General features: G+C 34.5%; 1 protein-coding gene across 2 annotated transcripts in view; it reads right to left on the minus strand.

Annotated features, from left to right (window-relative positions):
• ULK4 (unc-51 like kinase 4) overlaps positions 1–20,006 on the minus strand; it is a 227,382-nt gene that overhangs the window by 202,075 nt on the left and 5,301 nt on the right. For both annotated transcript variants that reach the window (XM_051612810.1, XM_051612808.1), the window contains exons 4-16: positions 19,117–19,279; positions 16,394–16,495; positions 15,494–15,577; positions 12,285–12,360; positions 11,566–11,661; positions 9,626–9,750; positions 9,436–9,505; positions 7,081–7,180; positions 6,500–6,604; positions 4,426–4,486; positions 2,341–2,522; positions 1,784–1,830; positions 923–1,001 (exon numbers count right to left, since the gene is read on the minus strand). In XM_051612810.1, coding sequence (XP_051468770.1) covers positions 923–1,001; positions 1,784–1,830; positions 2,341–2,522; positions 4,426–4,486; positions 6,500–6,604; positions 7,081–7,180; positions 9,436–9,505; positions 9,626–9,750; positions 11,566–11,661; positions 12,285–12,360; positions 15,494–15,577; positions 16,394–16,495; positions 19,117–19,279 — 1,290 coding nt within the window. The remainder of the gene's footprint in view (positions 1–922; positions 1,002–1,783; positions 1,831–2,340; positions 2,523–4,425; positions 4,487–6,499; positions 6,605–7,080; positions 7,181–9,435; positions 9,506–9,625; positions 9,751–11,565; positions 11,662–12,284; positions 12,361–15,493; positions 15,578–16,393; positions 16,496–19,116; positions 19,280–20,006) is intronic.

Genomic DNA, 20,006 nt, shown 5'->3' on the forward strand with positions numbered 1-20,006 from the left:
AAGTTAAATGTCAATAAAAATTGCCACATACAAGAATGCACTAAATTGTGATCCGGAATTCAATTGACATGCAACTGGCAATACTGGAAAGACTTTGTCCAAACTTCAGTGACTGTAACCATAAGGATTCTTTCCTGGCTTTGTAACTTTATGAAACAAACAAAACCCATAGGTAATAACAATAATGTTTTGAGTTCAACTTTCACTGCAGAATCTAAATGTTAAGCAACATAGCAAGATAAATCACAACTATTCTTGATATTCATTAAGAAGAAATCAGAAAAGCCTAGGACAACAAAAAAGCCTTAGCTCCATGGCCAAAAACCATCAGCTATTAACTACACATTCCTACATGCCAGACCTGCATAGTACAGAGGTATATTTACTATGAGTGTCTAGCAGTTTCTTCTCACATTCAAACACCCAGTACATTCAAATCTTGACTTGATCTCATGAAGCAGAAATAATGTCACATTCACACTTCAAACCTATACTAAATAGCAGATTCTGTCAAATTTACACTACTTCTGTGCATGAGTCAAATGCAAAAAATGACAGTAAGATCACTTTCTCTAGTCAGTTTTCTGTATAAGTCAACTCTTAAACATGCAAAATGAAAAAGGGATTAATTTTTTTTTCTTCTCCAAAGAAAATTACTTGCCCTTCATTAAATGCATTCTTCAAGAAGTGTGAGGAATCTCAAACTAGTTCCATTTCAATTAATTTTGGAAAAACGGATTTCTAAGAAACAATTATACTATTTTAATACTAATTATAATAATTACATTTCAGGATAACCAAATATGTCATCACTTTCTTCTTGTGGCAAGCACAAAAGGTATGGTAGTGATGTGTTACTACACAAATAATAAAAGCTTTAACAAAACTCCCTCAAAAAAAGAAAAAAAAGAATGAAAGTTACCTCAGAAACAGGTACATTTTCTCCAAGTTCAGATGTGTGTAATGCCAGTAAACCAATCACTCGAGCAACTCTGGCACGTCTGCATATCAAATAAATTTTGAATAGGTGCAAAATATCCAGTACATATTTCCAAAATATCACAAAACCAAGTATGCCTTGTTTATTTTTTAAAAAGATGCTAAGGGCAGACCATAGTGCTATTTACAGCTCAGATTTTCTTCTTAGTTCTATTTTATTTGTACCATCATGGTATTTCGGTACTTCACCTCAATTTAGCAATAAATTAACCCATAAAGACATTTATTTCTTTCAGCACTGATAAAGATTTTTAATTTTTTTATAGTTTTACTGATCAGTCATGCTCATGTTCGGTTTTCTTATCACACATAAAATCCCTACAGATAATTTTAAACTTTTCACTGTAGCTGACAAAACGGAAATTAAATCTGTTTCAAGAAATCAGTGTTAAGTGTTTCACTTCTGGAATAAAAATCAACATTTTTAAAACAAACAGCAGAGGGCACTATCACCATGAAACATCTGACAGACCTTAAAAAAAAACAACTAGCCATATCGTTATTCCACTACTATTATGGTAGAAGTTGGTTTATGTAGTGATTTTAAGTAACACTATTTGATACATTAAATTATACGACTTCTAAATATAATTTTACAGACTTTTTATAAACTTTGGTCCTCTGAAATAGCAATATATTATTTCAATGCAGAAAAATGCTAGTCAGATACCATAGCAGTCTGACTGGCTAAAAAATTCCTCAAAGATCCTGCTAAATAATATTTTTTTAAAATTCAGTGGTAATTCCTTATGTGAAAAATTAATATAAGATAATTTTTACTTACATATCCCAGTTGGCAGCTGCACGCAGCTGTTGTATCAATATAGGAAACTATAGTTTAAAGAAGATAAATGTCATTAGTGATTTTCAGTGACCTCGTATGTCCCAATAATAAACAATAAAAATATGAGTCATTTTATTAAAATCTAATCAGATAACATTTGCAAAAATTATCATAGGCAAATACTGTCCAAGTATAGGTATTGTGCAAAAGTTGATTAGAAAAAAAAAAAATGGCAGAGAGTAAAAATACAATTTCTTCCTATATTCTTGCCTTAACTGCTAAACATATATCACTATGGTAAAAAACAACCACAACACAACAACATTTATTTCATTATGAATAACACTAAGAGGAAAATAACTATTATTTTTTCATCTACAAACACAGAGATCATCATATAGTATTACCCAACGTACTTCATAAAAAATGTATTTTGTGTGAAAGGACAAAGAGTCAACACAACAATCATCTCTTAAAATAAAACTAAAAGCAGCTGATTTTTCCTAAAATGGCAAGTACATAAACCATGTTGATCCCTTCAAATCCTTATTATTTACCAGCTGAGAGCCAATTAGCCTGCTTGCAACTTCTTTCTGGACAACCACAGTACACAGATAGTACAGTAAGTTCAGTTTAGACCGTGCTGCTCCTGTATTCTTCTCAGTGGAACCAAGCAGTGAACACACTCGTTGCAAGAAGTCATTCCAGTCCATGTCTTTCATAGATGATAACTTCTCAGCTAACCATAAGAAGCAAACAAGTAGTTAAAGATAACAGATGTTTGGCGTTGCTTTAACACACTAGAAAGTAACATCAACAGAAATTAGCCCCAAAGTTTGAATCTAATCACAATTCCAGTACTTTAAATAATAAACATATTTTAATTCATGTATGAAGATTGAAGAAGTCTAAAAAGACACAAGAAGATAAACAAAGCAAAAAAATGTAGTAATAAAAGCTATAAACCATTTTTCAAAAGTGCAACCCTGCTACATCCTTGGACTTCATTTAAGCAAACATTTGTTGCCAATACTTTTAGGAAAGGTAGTAGCTGTTATCCTTAATCATTACCAATTCTAAATAAAAAAGTATTGTTTCACTAAAGTAAATTTGAAAGTCAGTTCTCCTCAGAACCAATAAACTGAAAATGTGTAGAGTTACTCATATAGCTAGGTATTCATCCTGTTAAGCTTTAGCAGTATCAGAGCACAAATGACTTCAAGAGAAACACAAAGAAGTCAAGTCAGTACGATGATTAACACAAATCCTGTGGTTCAATTCATTGACCACTGTACATGAATAAAGATTTTTCAAAGACTTCCTTATTGGTCTCAATGGATAACTTTACGCTGGCAGCCACACATTCCCTCAATTTTGGTTAGTTATTTATTAATAACTTATCAGCCATCTTGATATGCTCCAGTACAGTATGAGTATGTCTTCTGTCTTTTACTCCAATTTCACACAAGTAACAATGCTTACTAATGAAGGCAGTTACATTTACATTAGTAAAAGTGAAAAAAGGTTCATATTTCAGGGATTTATGTTAATTTTCCCATACTGCCTTTAATCTTTTTTGACAAGCAGCATCAAATTCAGTATCTTCAAAACCAATCACAGTTATCCAGAAAAAAGCTACAACCCTGGAAGTGTTGCAACCACAAAAAACATTGTCAGAAAACAGTTAAACATATCAGAACATCAGTGCGAGAAAACAGCTACTTAAAGGCCCTGCGAAGTAAAATCCCACCCTCTTAGGGACTTAAATTTGATAATTTTTGCCTAGGATGTTGGCCAAATTAAAAACATTTTCTGTTTCTAGAGTCTTGATTAGGAGACTGGGGGACGTTTTGCTCCTTTCTAACTATAAAATTCCCTCAACAAATTAACTCTCCAAAGTGCACACCTTATAGAAAGAAAAAAGGAGCTTTTATATCTAGGAAGAAGTGTTGTGTGAATTCTGGAAGGACTATATATCTGGCTGACATCCTTCTTCAAGCACAGTAATGTGTCATAATACTTCCCTAAATATGCCAGAGGAAATTTTCCAGAAGAAACCAGCCTTTGGTTTTCAGAAATAACAGCAGCCTTTCTAGACATTTAGAATCGTAGAATCATAACAAACAAAAAACAAATTCCAAACAACTCCACTCTGTCTTTTGGGTCATCATTCTCATAACATTTCATGATTAAAGGTGGATTAAAGTATTACTGATAATCAACATGGTACATTTTAAGATCCTATTTTCATTTGCTTCGCTACCATTGCCAAATTTTAATCCATTTGGCTGAATATTTCGGTTATCTCTCAGCTGTTTACAAAAAATAACACAGGGGAAAAAAAAAACAACCTATGTTTTTCTCACACTAAAACAGTGTTGACTGTCCTATTTTAAACGCTTTTGAGCATGAGCTTGTAACTGAAGAAGAGAAAGGAAGGGCATATAACCATTAGCACTTGAAAACTCTACTCAAAATTGATTTGGCTAAAAACATTACATATGCAACTTCAGTTTCAGGAAGTTATGAGTTCTCCAACTATGACAGCTCATCATCTACAAAGGGAAGGTATATGTCTTGTGATAGCAAGTTGCACCATCATACAGAGAACCTAAGTTTTACCAACTTCAGCCGATCCATACCCGAATATGTTGGTATATGTAAAGTTTTCGAGTCAAATTTAACTGGCACTTGCTTCATTATCTGGAAAAATAAACAAACACATTACAACTATTTTTAATCTATTTCTGGAAATCTCTAAGTCGTTCAGTATGAAAACAAAAAGGTGCAAAAACAGAACAGGCATACAAACAACTGCTCATTACTGAGGCATTTTCCATTGTTTCCTGCTATCTATTTTTTCAAAGCAGATATTTGAGATTTAACTCTCTATTTTTAATACAATTAGATTGCTAGCATTTCCATTTAAGTGTTGGATTTTTTTAATGGGAATATAAAATGATAGGATTTTTTCAGTTTACATTTTTCTCTTGCTTGTATGCAGAAAAGTAATTACATCTGGATTTCAAAAGCTACAGAAAGGAACTATGCAGCTGAGAGCTCATTAAATGTTTTAGCAACTCATTGCTATGCAGTAAATACATATAAGCTAGATAATTCTAGAATATAAAAAGTAATATTCTCACCAATTAATAATTCATAAGGCATGGGGTTTTTCCCCTGCAACATACAATTTTCTGGTATATCATGAAATTGGATGACTGCTCAGTGACTGATCATTTGAGTGCAATTTTTCAGTAACTAAGGCATACAAAAAAGATAACTGTGTAGTGGAATTTAGCCTTTGACAGATGAAGCCTAGGTGTAACTAGAAAGTTATTTTCTAAAAAAGGTCTTCAATTCCACAGATATGCATAACACAGGGAAATTTACAATATAAGTTGACATTTCAGCTTTTAGAATTCTGCCAGCATCTGGTAAATACTTTTCCAGGAGATTAAATTGCAAGATCTTCAGCTTTACCCAGTGTCAGTATCATCCTTCAGGGTGAAGATTGCCAAGTATGCAATGACTCTGATTACAAGTCCCTGGAATTTAGTGGGCTATTTTGCATTATTCTGAATCTGGCATTGCATGGCAAGGAGATTCATCTCCATGTGCACATTAGTATCTACACTTCCCCCTAATTTTATCTTGTAGTAATAAGAGAAGCAGTGAAAGGCTAACGCTTTGTCTTAGAGGAGTCCTGAGACAGAACTGAGGATTTACAGAGGTGGCATTCAAATGTGTCATTACCTTTGAAAGTCTCCATTGTCAACAATGTCCCCCACCCTAAACACATTAAAACAGTATTGCTGGGTAGTTACTTTATCTAGGTTTGTAAGATTTTTAGTTGGAGAGTGTTAGGAATTAAACATGAGCAAACAAATTATTATACTAAAACAATACAGCAACTAAAAGCTGTAAGACATTCTTAATGAGCTAGATGCTCACTTCCAATGGAAAACGTTGCATTACCCACACTGGTCACTTATTGGGGAAAGTTGCTAAAGCTACTCTTTTTTTTTTTTGCACAGAAAAAAAAGACTAAAGGGGTGCTTGCCTATCACTCCTTCTACCAATACTACACATGATACAAGCATATTACATTGTCATTGCAGTGCAGAGCTGTGATTCTTTTTTGGTCTTCAAGTGTCAGTCTCTGCTCAAGAGTGTCATCACAAACTGTTATCACATTATAATCCACAGGACAGAAATTGGATGGACATTTCTTGCAACTTCAGGTCTTCTCTTCCAAAGAAAATAAGTTTGTATTTCTTAGAAACATTTTAACATCCAAAGTTTAGTTATTCTGTAAAGTTATAAAACCTAATCCAGAAGGCCTCATAGATGGCCTTGTTTTGAGTATATGAAAACACACTTTTGTGTTCATTTAAGTAATAGATATCAAAGCAAATTATCAAAAAACAAATCTACAAAAGCACTGAACATGGCATTTAGCAGTTTCTATTTCTTGTAAGATATTATTTAATATTAGTATTCAATCCCAATATAACTCAGTTCTCCAAATTAGCAACACAATAGCATTATAAAGGCTGCCAAAAAATGCATGAGAGCTTGCCAGATGACTGGGTGGAACTGCTCTAAAATGAGAATTGTAAAATACAGGAAAGTAGTTTCACCCTGATTAAATATTTGTCTGCAAAAATAGCCTCACCCAGAAGTTCCTAAATCTTCTATTTTATTTTGCTATACCTTTGGATTGTCAATGACTGGTGTTATGATAAGATCAGATTCAGTGTAAATGAGCTCTTTCAATGTTGACTCCATATCCTGCTGACTTGAGCACGTATTTTTAGCCTAGAACAAGGACAAAGTTTTTTTTAAAGAGTGTTTTGCACACAAAAAGAAAGTCTGTGTATTCCCACAATATTTCATTTCAACATTTTACCACACAACACATACTAAATCACTTCGTATTATGCAGTAGCATATAGGGTCAACTAAAATATATTCCAAAGAAACATATTTGAAAGATAAAGTATTGGATCAAAAAAAACTTCCAAACTAAGTTTGAAAAAGTAGACTGACAAGAAAGAGGATACCATTATCCTTTTTACACACTGAGGGAAAAAAAAGAAAAAAAAGACTCAGCATCTTGTTCCTACATCTGTAGTTTGGCAAACGTTTTTTTCTAAGTAACTTGCACACTATATGCACCACTTTCCTGTTATAATTATGGAAGGCTGGAGAAGAAAGTTGCCTTTACCACAGACTCCAGGCTATAATCTAAGTATAAAGGTACCAGCATCCCTTAATATTATTTTTCTACTCACCTTTTTCAAGCATGAATCTCTTTGTGGAGAATTTTTAATTGGGGCAGTAGTAGCATCACTCACTTCTACTACAATGCTAGTTCTAGAAGTAGGACGAGAACTTGAATATAAAAGAGAGAGAAAAAGAGAAAATAAACCAACAAAGAGCACAGATTCAGTTTCACTGCAAACTACTTTGTTGTTATTTTGAAAATTTCATGCCACATAGTAAACTTCCAAAGTTGACAAACACAAATTATACTATGCCTGCTCCACAAACTAAACATGAAGCTCCTGTCTCAGGACAGGGTCAGGACGTGTTTGTCAGTCAGAAATGGGAAGAACTGGGTGGCTTTTTTTTTTTAATTGAATGTAATTCCATTATTTTATCAGCGATAGTCATTTCTCCAAACTAGATGTTAAATAGTTATTATCTTAATTCCCAACTACAAACAGCATACAAAGAGAATTAACTTGACAAAAACTTGCAATTTATTTCATGTTATTCTCTTCTGACTGACAACTCTTGGCTAGGTAATGGGAATTAAAAGCTACCTGATTCTTGTGTATTCATGTTACCTGGGTTTATTTTTAGTTTATCTTTTTTTTTAAAAAATGACACTTGGTAATTAGAAAACAAAGAAAGAAGAGACCAGAACACTGAAAAATTGCAATTTTCATAAAACTGATAGTGAATGTATTTTTTTTAGTATACACTAATTTAAATTAAAGTTTTTTAAATCAACTTTAGAATTAATAAGACTGGTAGGCCAGTAAACTAATTCAATCAAGAACTTCAAATGAACATGTTTTCTTGATTAGCAGAAACTAATACAAAGCTGCAAATCAGTTTAATTTATTAGAAAAAAAAGCAATTAAAAATACAAATAGCAAACAAAATTAAAGATTCTCATAAAAACGAATGATCAAACGAACAACATAATTATTCTCATTCTTATCTGTATTTTGTTAAAAAAGGCATCTTTTATCTATTCAACAGAAAAAAACCCCAAAAATTAAAAGGCACAATGAAAAAGTGCCAAAATGTTATCTACTAGCTAGAGAAAAACTACATGAAATGTCCCAATTTCTTACAGTACAAATAAATCAGGATCTGCCTCAAGGTTCAAACAGTTTTATTTTCTAAACAAAAACAAAAAGTATTATTTCCTGCTAGGAGGATTAACAAATTATTCTAGATTCCCACATGCTTCAAACAACCTAGATTTGTTAAACATTTTTTTTTAAACCTGTTTTGTTTCATATGTGTATGAGACAAAAATGTTTCCTATTTTTCCAGTTCTTAACTGGTTCTTAGTGATCACTGAATTGAGCTAGTTGAAATTAGTAAGATCTATTCCCTTTGCCAATGTAAAAGAAGCTACTGATGTGCAAAGCTGGTCAACCACTTCAGCAGCTAAGGGAATTCTGGTGCCAAGTGCCAGGTTGACAGCTTCCTTCCACGTCAATGCTTTAAAACTTTTGCAGGTAGCTCAAGTTGCTTTGAGAAATTAAATCATTCAAAGTATTTCAGAAAAAAATAAATTAAAAAAACAAACACCTAGGTATTACGTTTCACGTTTTGCATTAATTATTTCACATTGTTCTTAAAACACATTTTTTCCTACTCTCATTCCTGACAGAATTTGGATTATATGTTGTTATGCCAAGTGTTTGCAATGTTATTGCAGCCCTTCTTCTTTAGACATTCCTAAAGCAAATAGTAAATGTCACTTTAAACTGCTAAGAGCCTGGTTTTAGCTGTGATGGTAGAAGTTGTAAGCAAGACATGAAGTCATGCTTTATTAAAACCAACTGAAATAACAAGAAAAGTACACTTACTATCATGCACAATAGCACTATTTCATGATACAAAAGTAACTCGAAAGTGTATTTAATTTTAAACTGGAATATTTATGCTTGATGAGCACAAGAACAAAACCTGTTTTACTAGATAATTTTTTAGCTTGAAAGCATATTCAAAGTTTCAGAATCAGGCCTCAACTTAAGTAATTGTTAAACCAATGACATTTTTATTTAAATACCTAAATAGTACTTCATGGATTGTTACAAATAGCTTATGATTAACTGCTGCAGGCAGTATTTATTAGTGGGTTGTAAGATGTATGCTTATTCTTCTGTATTTCAAGTAAGCATGTTCAAAGCATATTCTCATATACATGAAGGAGCACAGAAATTTCTAAGTTAATTCTTCACTTTAGACAGACAGTTAAGAACTCAAAAGCTAGTATACACTAACAAAATGTTATTTAACAGCACAACAAAATGACTGAAGAGGCAGGGGAAAAAAACAACCAAACAAACCTCAAAACTAAAAAGTTTCAATGATTTTCTAATTGGTTTAGATTTTCATACCTTAGAAGAAATCTTGATTCATTTAGTTCACCATCAACTGAACTTTTTGGGTGCAATTCAGTCTGAGTTTCTACTGAAAAGAAATTAAAAAATAAAAAATAAATAAGATATAGGAAATAAGGTTGCTAGTAAGCTGGACAAAATTCACAGCACACAAAATAATTCAAAATAGCGTAATGAAGGATATTACCTATTTTGAAAGAACTGCTTGGTATCGTATTATTTACTCTGGAAGATGACAGGTTATCTAGATTTTTATGAGTATCCATTGCCTCTTTGGCACTCCAAGACATAGATGACTCTGTGTCTTCACTGCTGTTTAATACAAGATAAACACAGATTAAAAAAAACAGGGATCATATCCATTATTTCTTGCAATTATTAGCATACAATTTCACTGTCATTCTCACCACCCTACTATTGTAATATGTGCTGCACATAGTTTTTTATATTAATAATGGGAATAATGAAAAATAAGTTTAATATTCTTCAATTACTTAAAGAATTTTAAAATTATCTAGCTCCTTCAGTATAACTTGCGGAAAAGAAACTAGAAAAGCTAAAACATTATCCCATAATACCAACAATATAAAGAAATTTTAAAAGCTTTAGAGACCACTCCAACTTCACAGGAAAAAGTCACAATAACATACTTCCAATAATGAAGTCTGTAGCCTAAAAACTCAGATCAAAAGCTACCTTTTTTTTTTTTTTTTTTTCTTAATGATACATGTGTCACATTTTAATTGCAAGTGTATTGATTTTGGTTGCTTGGGTTTTTTTAATAAACCCTTTATTATTCACATGAAACTGGATCATATAACCTTCCTGAAGGGGCTCCAGGATATCAAATATTAATCAAACCTACATTGCGAAGAATATCAATACACAGGCTTCACAGTTGGAAAAGTACTGGACTTCTTCTGCATGTCAGGATCATGTCCTGTGTCATACTTGTCAGTTAGTGCATACCTCAGTGGATACATCAGAGGCATTAGAAAACCCTCAAGAATTACTTAAAATAGCCCAAGATTTCATAGCAGATTAAGATTCTTGTGGTTCTCTGAGAATTCCTCAAAGATGAGTACTGTGGTGGAGGCTGAGCTAAGTCTTGTTAAAATCTTGAATAAATTCTTACTTTATGGTATAAACTTTAAATCTTGATTTCTTATCTGCCTTGGTCATGTAATAAATGCAGTAATGCAGCAATAAAATTAAAACAGTAATACAATTAAAAGACAAAGAGCTATACCTCAAACTACAAAAAATGTTACTAACAAAAGTACTGCAGCATGGGTATCAGAAATAGACATTAAACAATATAAGAGAGAATTTTAAAATAGACAGAACACAAAAACATACTGCATTCTAAAATAAAACTTTTTTCACACTTGTTCCATAGATTAGAATCTAAAGTATCTTTCAAATATTTAGACCAAAAGAACATAAAAACCAACACCAAATATCCTAATTAAAAATCAAAAACCAAAACCAGCAAAGTAACTGCAGTTTTGAAGAAACTTAACTTTTTATTACATAGAACCTATGATTCCGAAAAAGTTTGGATTCTTCTGTATATATACAGCAGCATAGAGTATTACAAATTTAGGAAAAAACCCATTAGATTAATGCTGTATGTCATAAGCAAAGACTACGGGTCAACTGCAGCTGCAAGGATATAAGGCTGAACGACAAATCCAAGATGCTGCACTGATAGGCTTTGTGATGCTCTAAGCCTAATATATAAAACAAAAAAACTCAGTAGAGATAAGATTGACCCACATTTACAGGATTCTACAAAAGCTTTAAAAAAAGAAGTCAAATCACTGTGCACCATTGTTATATAAACAAAGAAACAAAAATGAGAGCAGTTAGTTCAGAAGTAAATTTTAATACATTCTATAGCCAGGAGGAAGGAGTCTGTTGAAAGCAGACAGTGTAAAACACTAAGAGGATATTTCCTAAGTAACCAAAACTGTTCACTAAATGGTGTGAAACTGCATTCATCAATTAGTTAATCCTGAGAAAAATTCAAAGTAGGAAAATGTACAGAAAACCATAATTAAAATAAATAAAAATTTCTTTGCTTAGATTCACTATACAAGAAGCCTTCCTTTGAACATATGGTACCTTGAGCTTGTGCCTTGTCTGTCTGCAGAATCACCACCACAATGGTTAAGCAATCCTTTCCAGAAGGGATGCTGCAATAGGTCTGTCCAACTCAGCCTTTTGAAAAGCAACAAACAAGCTGAAAAAGCAGTGGCAAAGTACAGCTCCACAGAGAGATACCAGAACAAGTTTTTAACCCAGTGACAATACAGAGCAATTAATCCTGTTCATTTTTATTTGGTCAACAAACAAGTTTTCTTATAGGACAAACTGTCTATCTCAAATCAGAATCAATAATTCATGGAATACAAAGGTATGAGACTAAGAATGAAGGAAACTGAATAGCCAACCCAAACATTTAATTATCTGAGCCACCCTATAGACTATAATTTTATGTTATCTAACAATATGACTTTATCAGCTACAAATCAAAGCCTCATAAAATAGATGTATCCATTATTCTGCAAAAGCAAAGCTGTCTAATTTCAAAACTGTACAGCACTTTGTTATAAAATTATGTATTTAGTGCCAGCGACAAAAACATAAAGATACACTTAATAAAAGCATTGATTACATATATTTTCATATAATAAAAAAGCAGTTTGTTCTTTTATGAGAGATTAAATTACTTTTGCATACTCTGTGATCTACAAATTATTATACATAAAGTATGATAGCAATCATTTTCTCCATAGGTGAAAAAAGATTATGTAAAAACTGTCATGGATTAGACAGTTAACCTTTTTTGAGGGTCCTTTTGAAGCAAGCCATCAAGCAAACGTATGAACTCAGCAGAAGGTTTGTGAAAAGCAGAACCTGTAAACAGAAGCACTTGAGAAGACATGCGTTGGGCAGCAAAGCCAACCATCATGCAGTGTAGATGAAGTAATTATCTACAGATCATGCTAAAAAACCGTTTTATTTAATAGTAATTTCATTTGAAAAAATGGGAATGAAGAATCCTAAATACACATTTTTTGCATTTCAAAGGATTCTCAAACAAATTAACAAAACCAAACCAAAACAAACCCAACAACAATCCAAACAAACCATCAATGCTCAGTCACCAAACTGAAGTTGTTCATTTGTCAAAAAACATCCTTGCAGAGATGCAACCAGGAAAGCTAAGGCCCACATGGAATTAAATCTGGCGTGAGGTATCAAGGACAACAAGGTTTTCTTCCAATACATCAGTAAAAAAAAAGGAAGACTAGGGAAAATGTAGGCCTGCTGATGAATGAGGTGGGTGCCCTAGCAGTGGAAGACACAAAGAAGGCAGAGGTATTGAATGACTTCTTTGTTTCAGTCTTCACTGAAAGAACTGACCCTCTTGAATCCTGGACCCTGGAGATAAGAGATAAAGTCTGGAGAGAGGAAGACTTTCCCTTGGTAGAGTAGGACCAAGTTAGAGGCCACATAGCCCATCTGGACATCCATAAATTCATGGGCCCTGATGGGATGCATCCACAAGTTTTAAGAGAGCTAGTAGATGTTATTGCTAGGCTTCTCTCCGTCATCTTTGAGAGATCACGTAGAACAGGAGAGGTGCCTGAGGCCTGGAGGAGGACTAACATCACTCCAGTCTTCAAAAAGGGTAAGAAGGATGGGCCAGGGAACTACAGGCTGGTTAGTCTTACCTCCATCCCTGGTAAGGTGTTGGAAAAAATCCTTCTGGGTGTCATCACAAAACAAGTGAAAGAATGTCACTGGGAGAAGTCAGCATGCATTCACCAAAGGGAAATCATGCTTGACCAAGGGCTAGATGAGTGGACAGTGAGGTGGACTGAGCGCTGGCTGTGTGACAGAACTCCGAGGATTGTAATTAATGGAGCAGGGCTGAGTTGGAGGCCTGTCGCCAGCAGTGTCCCCCAGGGGTCAATACTTGGTCCAGTCTTGTTCAACATATTAACAACCTGGATGAGGGGACAGAGTGTATCCTCTGCAAGTTCACTGATTATACCAAACTGGGAGGGGGGACTGACACAGAGGGCTGTGCTGTCATGCAGCATGACCTGGACAGGTTAGAGATTTGGGCAAAGTGAACCAAGTGAGGTTCAACAAGGGGAAGTGTAGGATCCTGCACCTAAGGAGGAAGAACCCCATGCATCAGCATAGGTTAGAGACCTGCTGGAAAGCAGTTCCAAGGAGAAGGATCTGGGAGTCTTGGTAGATAGTAAATTATCCATGAGCCAGCAATGTGCACTTATTGCCAAGAATGCAAATGGAATCCTGGGGTGTATAAGGAATAGTGTGGCCAGTACGTAGAGGGAGATCATTCTCCCCCTCTACTCTGCCTTGGTGAGGCCACATCTGGAATACTGCATCCAGTTCTGGGCTCCCCAGTTTAAGAGAGACTGGGAACTACTAGAGAGCATCCAGTGGAGGGCAATAAGAAAGACTGGGGGATTGGAGCATCTCTCTTATGAGGAAAGGCTGAGAGAGCTGGGACACAGAAAGTTCCATTTAAATGTGATAAAAAACTTCTTTTCTATGAAGGTGACAAAGCACTGGAATAGGCTGCTGTCACAGTTTCACTCAGGATCAACAACAGTGCTCTCAATCCCCTCCCCGCCCACGCAGGTAGGCAAGGAGAGAGAGAACAAGAGAGACTTTTCTGGATTGAAAACTAAACTACACAGCTTTAATTAAACACTAATGATAAAAGAAAAGATATACAATTATATACAAATGTGTTCAGGAATGTCCAAAGGCCTCTCGCCTCCTCTCACCCCCAGCAACTCCCACAGCACTCTCCTTAGCTGCCAACAGTCCTGAAAAGTCCCAGAGCTGTTGGAGAGAGCACAGAGTGATGAGGGTCAGGAGATGCACAGCCTGGGGGTCAACGGTGATGGATGGATGGAGTCCTCCCTGGACTCTGGCCATGGATGGAAGAGAAGGGAAGAAGAAGGAAGGAAGTTGTCTTCTGTGATCTCTGACCTTCCTCTGAGCTTATGTAGATATATGGGATGGAATATCTCTGGCCAGTTTTGCTGTCTAATTCAGCCTCCCACAGGGGGGTCGCAGATCTCCCGGTAGCATCTAATCCAGCAGAGCAAAGACACAACCTTGAAGTCCCAGCAATAGCATAAACATTCCAGTGTTGTCAGTCCACTAACTGGAACATTTACCACTAGTTAAAGCTTACTGAAGGAAAAAAAAAGAAAAAAAATCAGTAAAAGGAAAAGCGGCTTCATCCTGGCTCAAACCAGGACAGCTGCTCAAGGAGGTTGCGAGGTCTCCTTCTCTGGAGATAGTTAAAACCCACTTGGATGCAGTCCTGAGCAATGCTGCTTTAGTGGGGGAGTTGGATTAGATGATCTCTAGAGGTCCTTTCCAACTCTGACAATTCTGTGATCCTCCAATTATCATACAGCTATTAGCAAGAAATAGCATGGAAGTGATATCTGCTAAAATTGAAATTAAATTTCCCCCAACCATGACAATTTTAAGAGGACCATTTATGCACTCCATTAAACAACAGAGGTTTCCAATATTCTTATTTAACTGAGAAAGTCTCTACTTCTAAGAGCTCATATCTATGGAATGCACTTTATAGACTTCAAAAACAAAGCCTCTCAGAATTGAAACAAGTAAAAACCATTTTAATTCTACAGGTCACCATTTTCACTACATTATCATGAACTGAAAAGAGAAATTATTATTTAAGTATCTCCATGAACACCACTGATGCCCAGAATCATTGAGATAAAAAATTTCACCCCAGAAGGTAGATTTAATTCTTAACATTAAATGATATGCCTATCTGTCAAAATGGAAAAAGCATCTTTAACGAGGAAAGTTCTTATCAAAGGAAAGTAATTCTAACATTTCCTTGGGACAGCTAACTGATTCCTGCAGTCAGCCTCAGAAGAAATACTGCAAAACAAACTTAAAATTTGTAAGTATTACTCTGATTTGATTCATTAAACAAACAATAACAGAATGTTACCCTCTGGTCTAGGTGGCATTGGATCTTGATATAAAATCTTTTCAATTAACTCAGGAAAGCTGTCTGAGAAGAATGGTGGTCTTCCTACAAACAAATTGAAGTGTATTTCACAGATTAGGCAAGTTTAAAAATTACTGTCAGGTGCAATGATATACGATGAGCCCATTTCACTAAGGAAATATCCAAAGAAATAAATACCCAAATTCTATTTATCAAGTTCACTTGCAAATTCAAATACAAAATCCCAGATTAAATTCTTCTACCATAAACAAGAAAAAGACCAAGGACAGAAGAGGCACCAAAGATGGTTTGATGGAGTTCACCATGATAGCTGTGTGTGAATCAGCAATGAACAAGAGGAGAAGGTCCAGGCAGAAATCTCAATAACTATGTAACTATGTTGATCCATCAGAGTATTGTTTAAGACTTTAGAAGGTAACACTGTCATTTTCTTTTGTGATGAAGTTTTCCTTCCAGTTGCAGCCAGTGCTAATGGATACTTCATCTGCAGGATACCAAATGACTGGTTTTATAGCAGAGAAACATTTTTCCCTCTGAAAGGTCAAATTAATACATCTAGAGTTTAATACTGAGGATATCAAAAACATTACATGGTAAGAATTTGAGGACTGTTATAATTTTAAAACACAGTATCCAAGCAATACAGGTTGGTTAGCATACAGTCAAAAGGACTACTTAGTAGTATTATTTTACTTGATTATTTGAGGAAGTTTGGGGGTATTTTTAAGTACTATTAGCACATTCTTCAAGAAATCTTTAAATCCTGCCTTAAGTTTTTCTACGCTTTAACTTTTGAGTGAAGTCAACAGGAATCTATTCTGAGACCACAATCTATGTTTCCACTACCACAGATATTAAATAGACACACAAACTTACAACCTGAAAACATTTCATAAAGTAAACATCCCAAGGACCACAGATCACTGGCTTTGGAGAAGTCCTCTCCCCTTATTGCTTCTGGAGCTGTGTATAGTGGAGACCCTACAAAATACAATAGGTATAATGCACTTTGATTATTCATTCAGCATTTATCCCGTTCAACATTTTGAACTTTGTCTCCACACTTCAGTGAGCTCTTCACTTAGTATAATAAAACTGAGATACCAAATATAAGTTTCAAAGTTACTAAATTATGTAGGATTAGATATGCTACTTTCTTGTTTATTTCATGTCTGTTAACCAAGCTGGTTTGTGCTGCACTTTTCTACATCAGTGATTAATGCAAAGAATGTTTTTATATACCTTGACAGCTTCCGGAGCCAAACGTATTGAGCCGAACGGTAAATCAACATAATTTTCATGTAACAGAAATAATTATGTTACACCAGGCTTTTGTTTTTGTAAAAGCTAACCCAAGACAAAGTTTCATGAAATTAGAAAACTCTGTTAGAAAAACAAGGTAGTAAGCCAGCTGGATAACTGATCCAAACTAGCAATAGCTATTTCCACGCTAAAACATTATGAAAATATCACATACTCAATTACAGCAGCTTATTCACAAACCCCTTTTATCCTGATAAAGAAAAATAAATATACAGTTCCCATTTCTACAGTAGTTCCCATCTAAACTCTAGCTTGATTCTCAAAAATCTCTAAAAAATTACACAAACTCAGTAAATACATCATTTTCACAGTCCTTAAAAAACTTTTTTTTTTTATTCTTTTGTTCTTGGGTTTTATTTTTTAAGTGACAAAAGGTCATTAACCATACACATCAAAACAGCTGTTCTGAAAGGCAACAGGAAAGAGATTAGATTTGTATTTCTTCCTGAGTAAAGATCTGGTCTGTACAGCAAAGTATTAAGAAAGCTCTCTTTGTTCCCATAAAATATTGCCAAGAATTCCACTGTTCCTGATAACAGTACCTGCTATGATACTCCATTATCTTGGAAACAAGAGTTCTGTGATATGCTCTGAGATTATGACTAATAAAAGATATGGAAGACTAAAACCAAGCTTCTGAATTGTTCTTATTGAGTTAAAAAATAACATAGTATTTGCAGCCTACTGCATTTGCATGGATCTGTCTGTTGAACTTAAAGCACAGTAACTTTCTCATACTTAAAAAAAAAAAAAAATCTTAAGTAAATGGTACTGAAACAGGCAAGCTTCAACCTAGAAATCACTTGGATCACTTGAATAAAAAAGAACAATGAAGGTGCAGTAGTATGAAGTCTGTAATGAAAGAAGCAGCAGGTCTGTGTAGTACTGAGTTTTGTGCATACACTTAAAATAAACAGAATTTCATCCTATACCTTACAAGAACATCTGTGCAGCACACTTAAAAAGTTCACAAATAATTCCATCGCTCAAATTTTTCTGAGACAAAACAAAGACTAATTTTAAATCACTTATTTTCTTTTTTATACTTCCAATATCAGTTACATCTTCATTCTCCAATCATGACTTTTTTTAACTGGAGAACAGCAGGTTGCAAAGTAAGTTATTCCTTCTGCTACTTCCTTTATTTTATTTTTTTTTTAATTAAAATACACTGTCCTATAAACTAGATACCAGAAATACAATTGCATCAGTTATGAAAGCCAGTTCCAGTTCAAATTCTGAAATTAAAAAGTTCTAGTGATTGTCTTATTTTTCTAATCTTTCTTCTCATTTTTTTACTCATACTTAGTTGATCACATGTGATATGCATCTAGGAACAAAAGTCTTTCACAGAGTTTTTCATTTTCATTGTTTTACTCAAACAGCAAGTAATTAAGACTCCTCAGCAAATACAAAGCAAAACGTATTTTTAATTAATTAGCTACTTTGAAACATTTCAGATCTCATTCATACATTCAATTTGAGGGGGTGTTTTTTTTGTTTCGGTTGCTAATTTTTTTTTTTTTTTTAAATTTTGCTTCTATTATTTTTCCACAAAGAAAAAAAAAACAAAAACATTTAATAAAATAACTAAAACAGGCTCAGGTCAGACAGACAGTTTGTAAATCCCTACTGTATTGTAGGGATTCGATGTCAAGCTGCAAAAAGGAATTTAAAATGAGCCACCTCAGGTTACCTTATGTTGAAAGTTTATTACACAGGTGCACTACAGTTGATGATCACCTACATACAAGTTTTAATATAAAAATAGCCTATTTACAAAAAAGCACCAAGGGTCAGGAATTTTTAATATGTCTTATTTTATGACAGACAGAAGTGTATTTATTCTAGCTCTTATGTAAATTGTCTTTCTGAAACTTTGAATTACTGTTAACAGTTTATTTTCTCTCTATTCACTTGCAGCTGGTGTTCCCAGAGAGTTATGAACTCTCTGAACAATCTTCCTTAAGAACACAATTTTGGTTTTGAGCTTACTTTAAAAGTGTCCCATATGCAGGACATGGAAAACCTGCTTACAGAAAAAGTACAGATCTTGCTCTATGTTGCAAAGACAAAGGCAAACACATTAATCCTTACAAATGACAACACAATGGAATTTATTCTTTAGTTTCTCTACAAGTTTAGTCAGCCCCAACAGAATGATGAACGACTATTTTATTTCAAGGTCTTCTCTCCAAACTACTTCAAACAAAGACTTTTTCCAAATTACATTCTCTCCCTGTGGTATTAATTAGTTTTGACTAATAAAAATATCATACCTTGAAATATACTGTTCAGGTGTCTTTGTGGAGTGCTTTCACTGATATCTTCTTTGCTTTCTTCAGATGGAACAAAAGCAAAAACTTCTTCCAAGTTTTCACCCTCCACCTTAGCCAAGCAAAAATTATTGAATTTCAAAGTGCCAGGCCCTTCCAGCAGAATCTAGAAGAATAAACATAATCCAACATAAAAGTATCATATACTAAAACTTTGACTCCTGAAATTTCCAATACAAAGTACAAAATAATTAAAAAAACAAACCACACAATCTCAAGCCATTTAAGTACATAGAGGTGATCACTAACTGTAAATGCTGAAAAGTTTCTCTTCTAAGTCAACACCAACACATTCTTTTTTCTTACAACCAAAAAAATTACTGATTCTCACAATAGAACACTTAAGAGTTTTAATGTGCACTTTTGTTGCCTTATTATTACATCATAGAATGGTTAAGGTTGGAAGAGACTTTAAAGATCATCAGGTTCCAACCTCCCTGCTATGAGCAAGGACAAGTCCCACTAGAACAGGCTGTACAAGGTCTCATCCCACCTGGCCTTAAACACCTCCAGGAATGGGGCTTCCACAACCTCCCTAGGCAACCTATTCCAGTGCCTTACTACCTTGACGGTGAAGAATTTCTTCCTGATGTCTAACCTAAATTTACCCTATTTCATTTTAAAACCTATCACTATCATCTCTGATGAAAAGCCCCTCCCCAGCTTTCCTGTAGGCCCCTTTCAAGCACTGGAAGGCCACTATAAGGTCTCCCCAGAGCCTTCTCTTCTCCAGGTTGAACAGCCCCAACTCTCAGCCTGTCTCCATAGCAGAGGTGCTCCAGCCCTTTGATCAACTTTGTGGCCCTTGTCTGGACCCTCTCCAACAGCTCCAA

This window comes from Apus apus, chromosome 2 (assembly GCF_020740795.1).
Source record: "Apus apus isolate bApuApu2 chromosome 2, bApuApu2.pri.cur, whole genome shotgun sequence".
NCBI classification, from domain to species: domain Eukaryota; kingdom Metazoa; phylum Chordata; class Aves; order Apodiformes; family Apodidae; genus Apus; species Apus apus.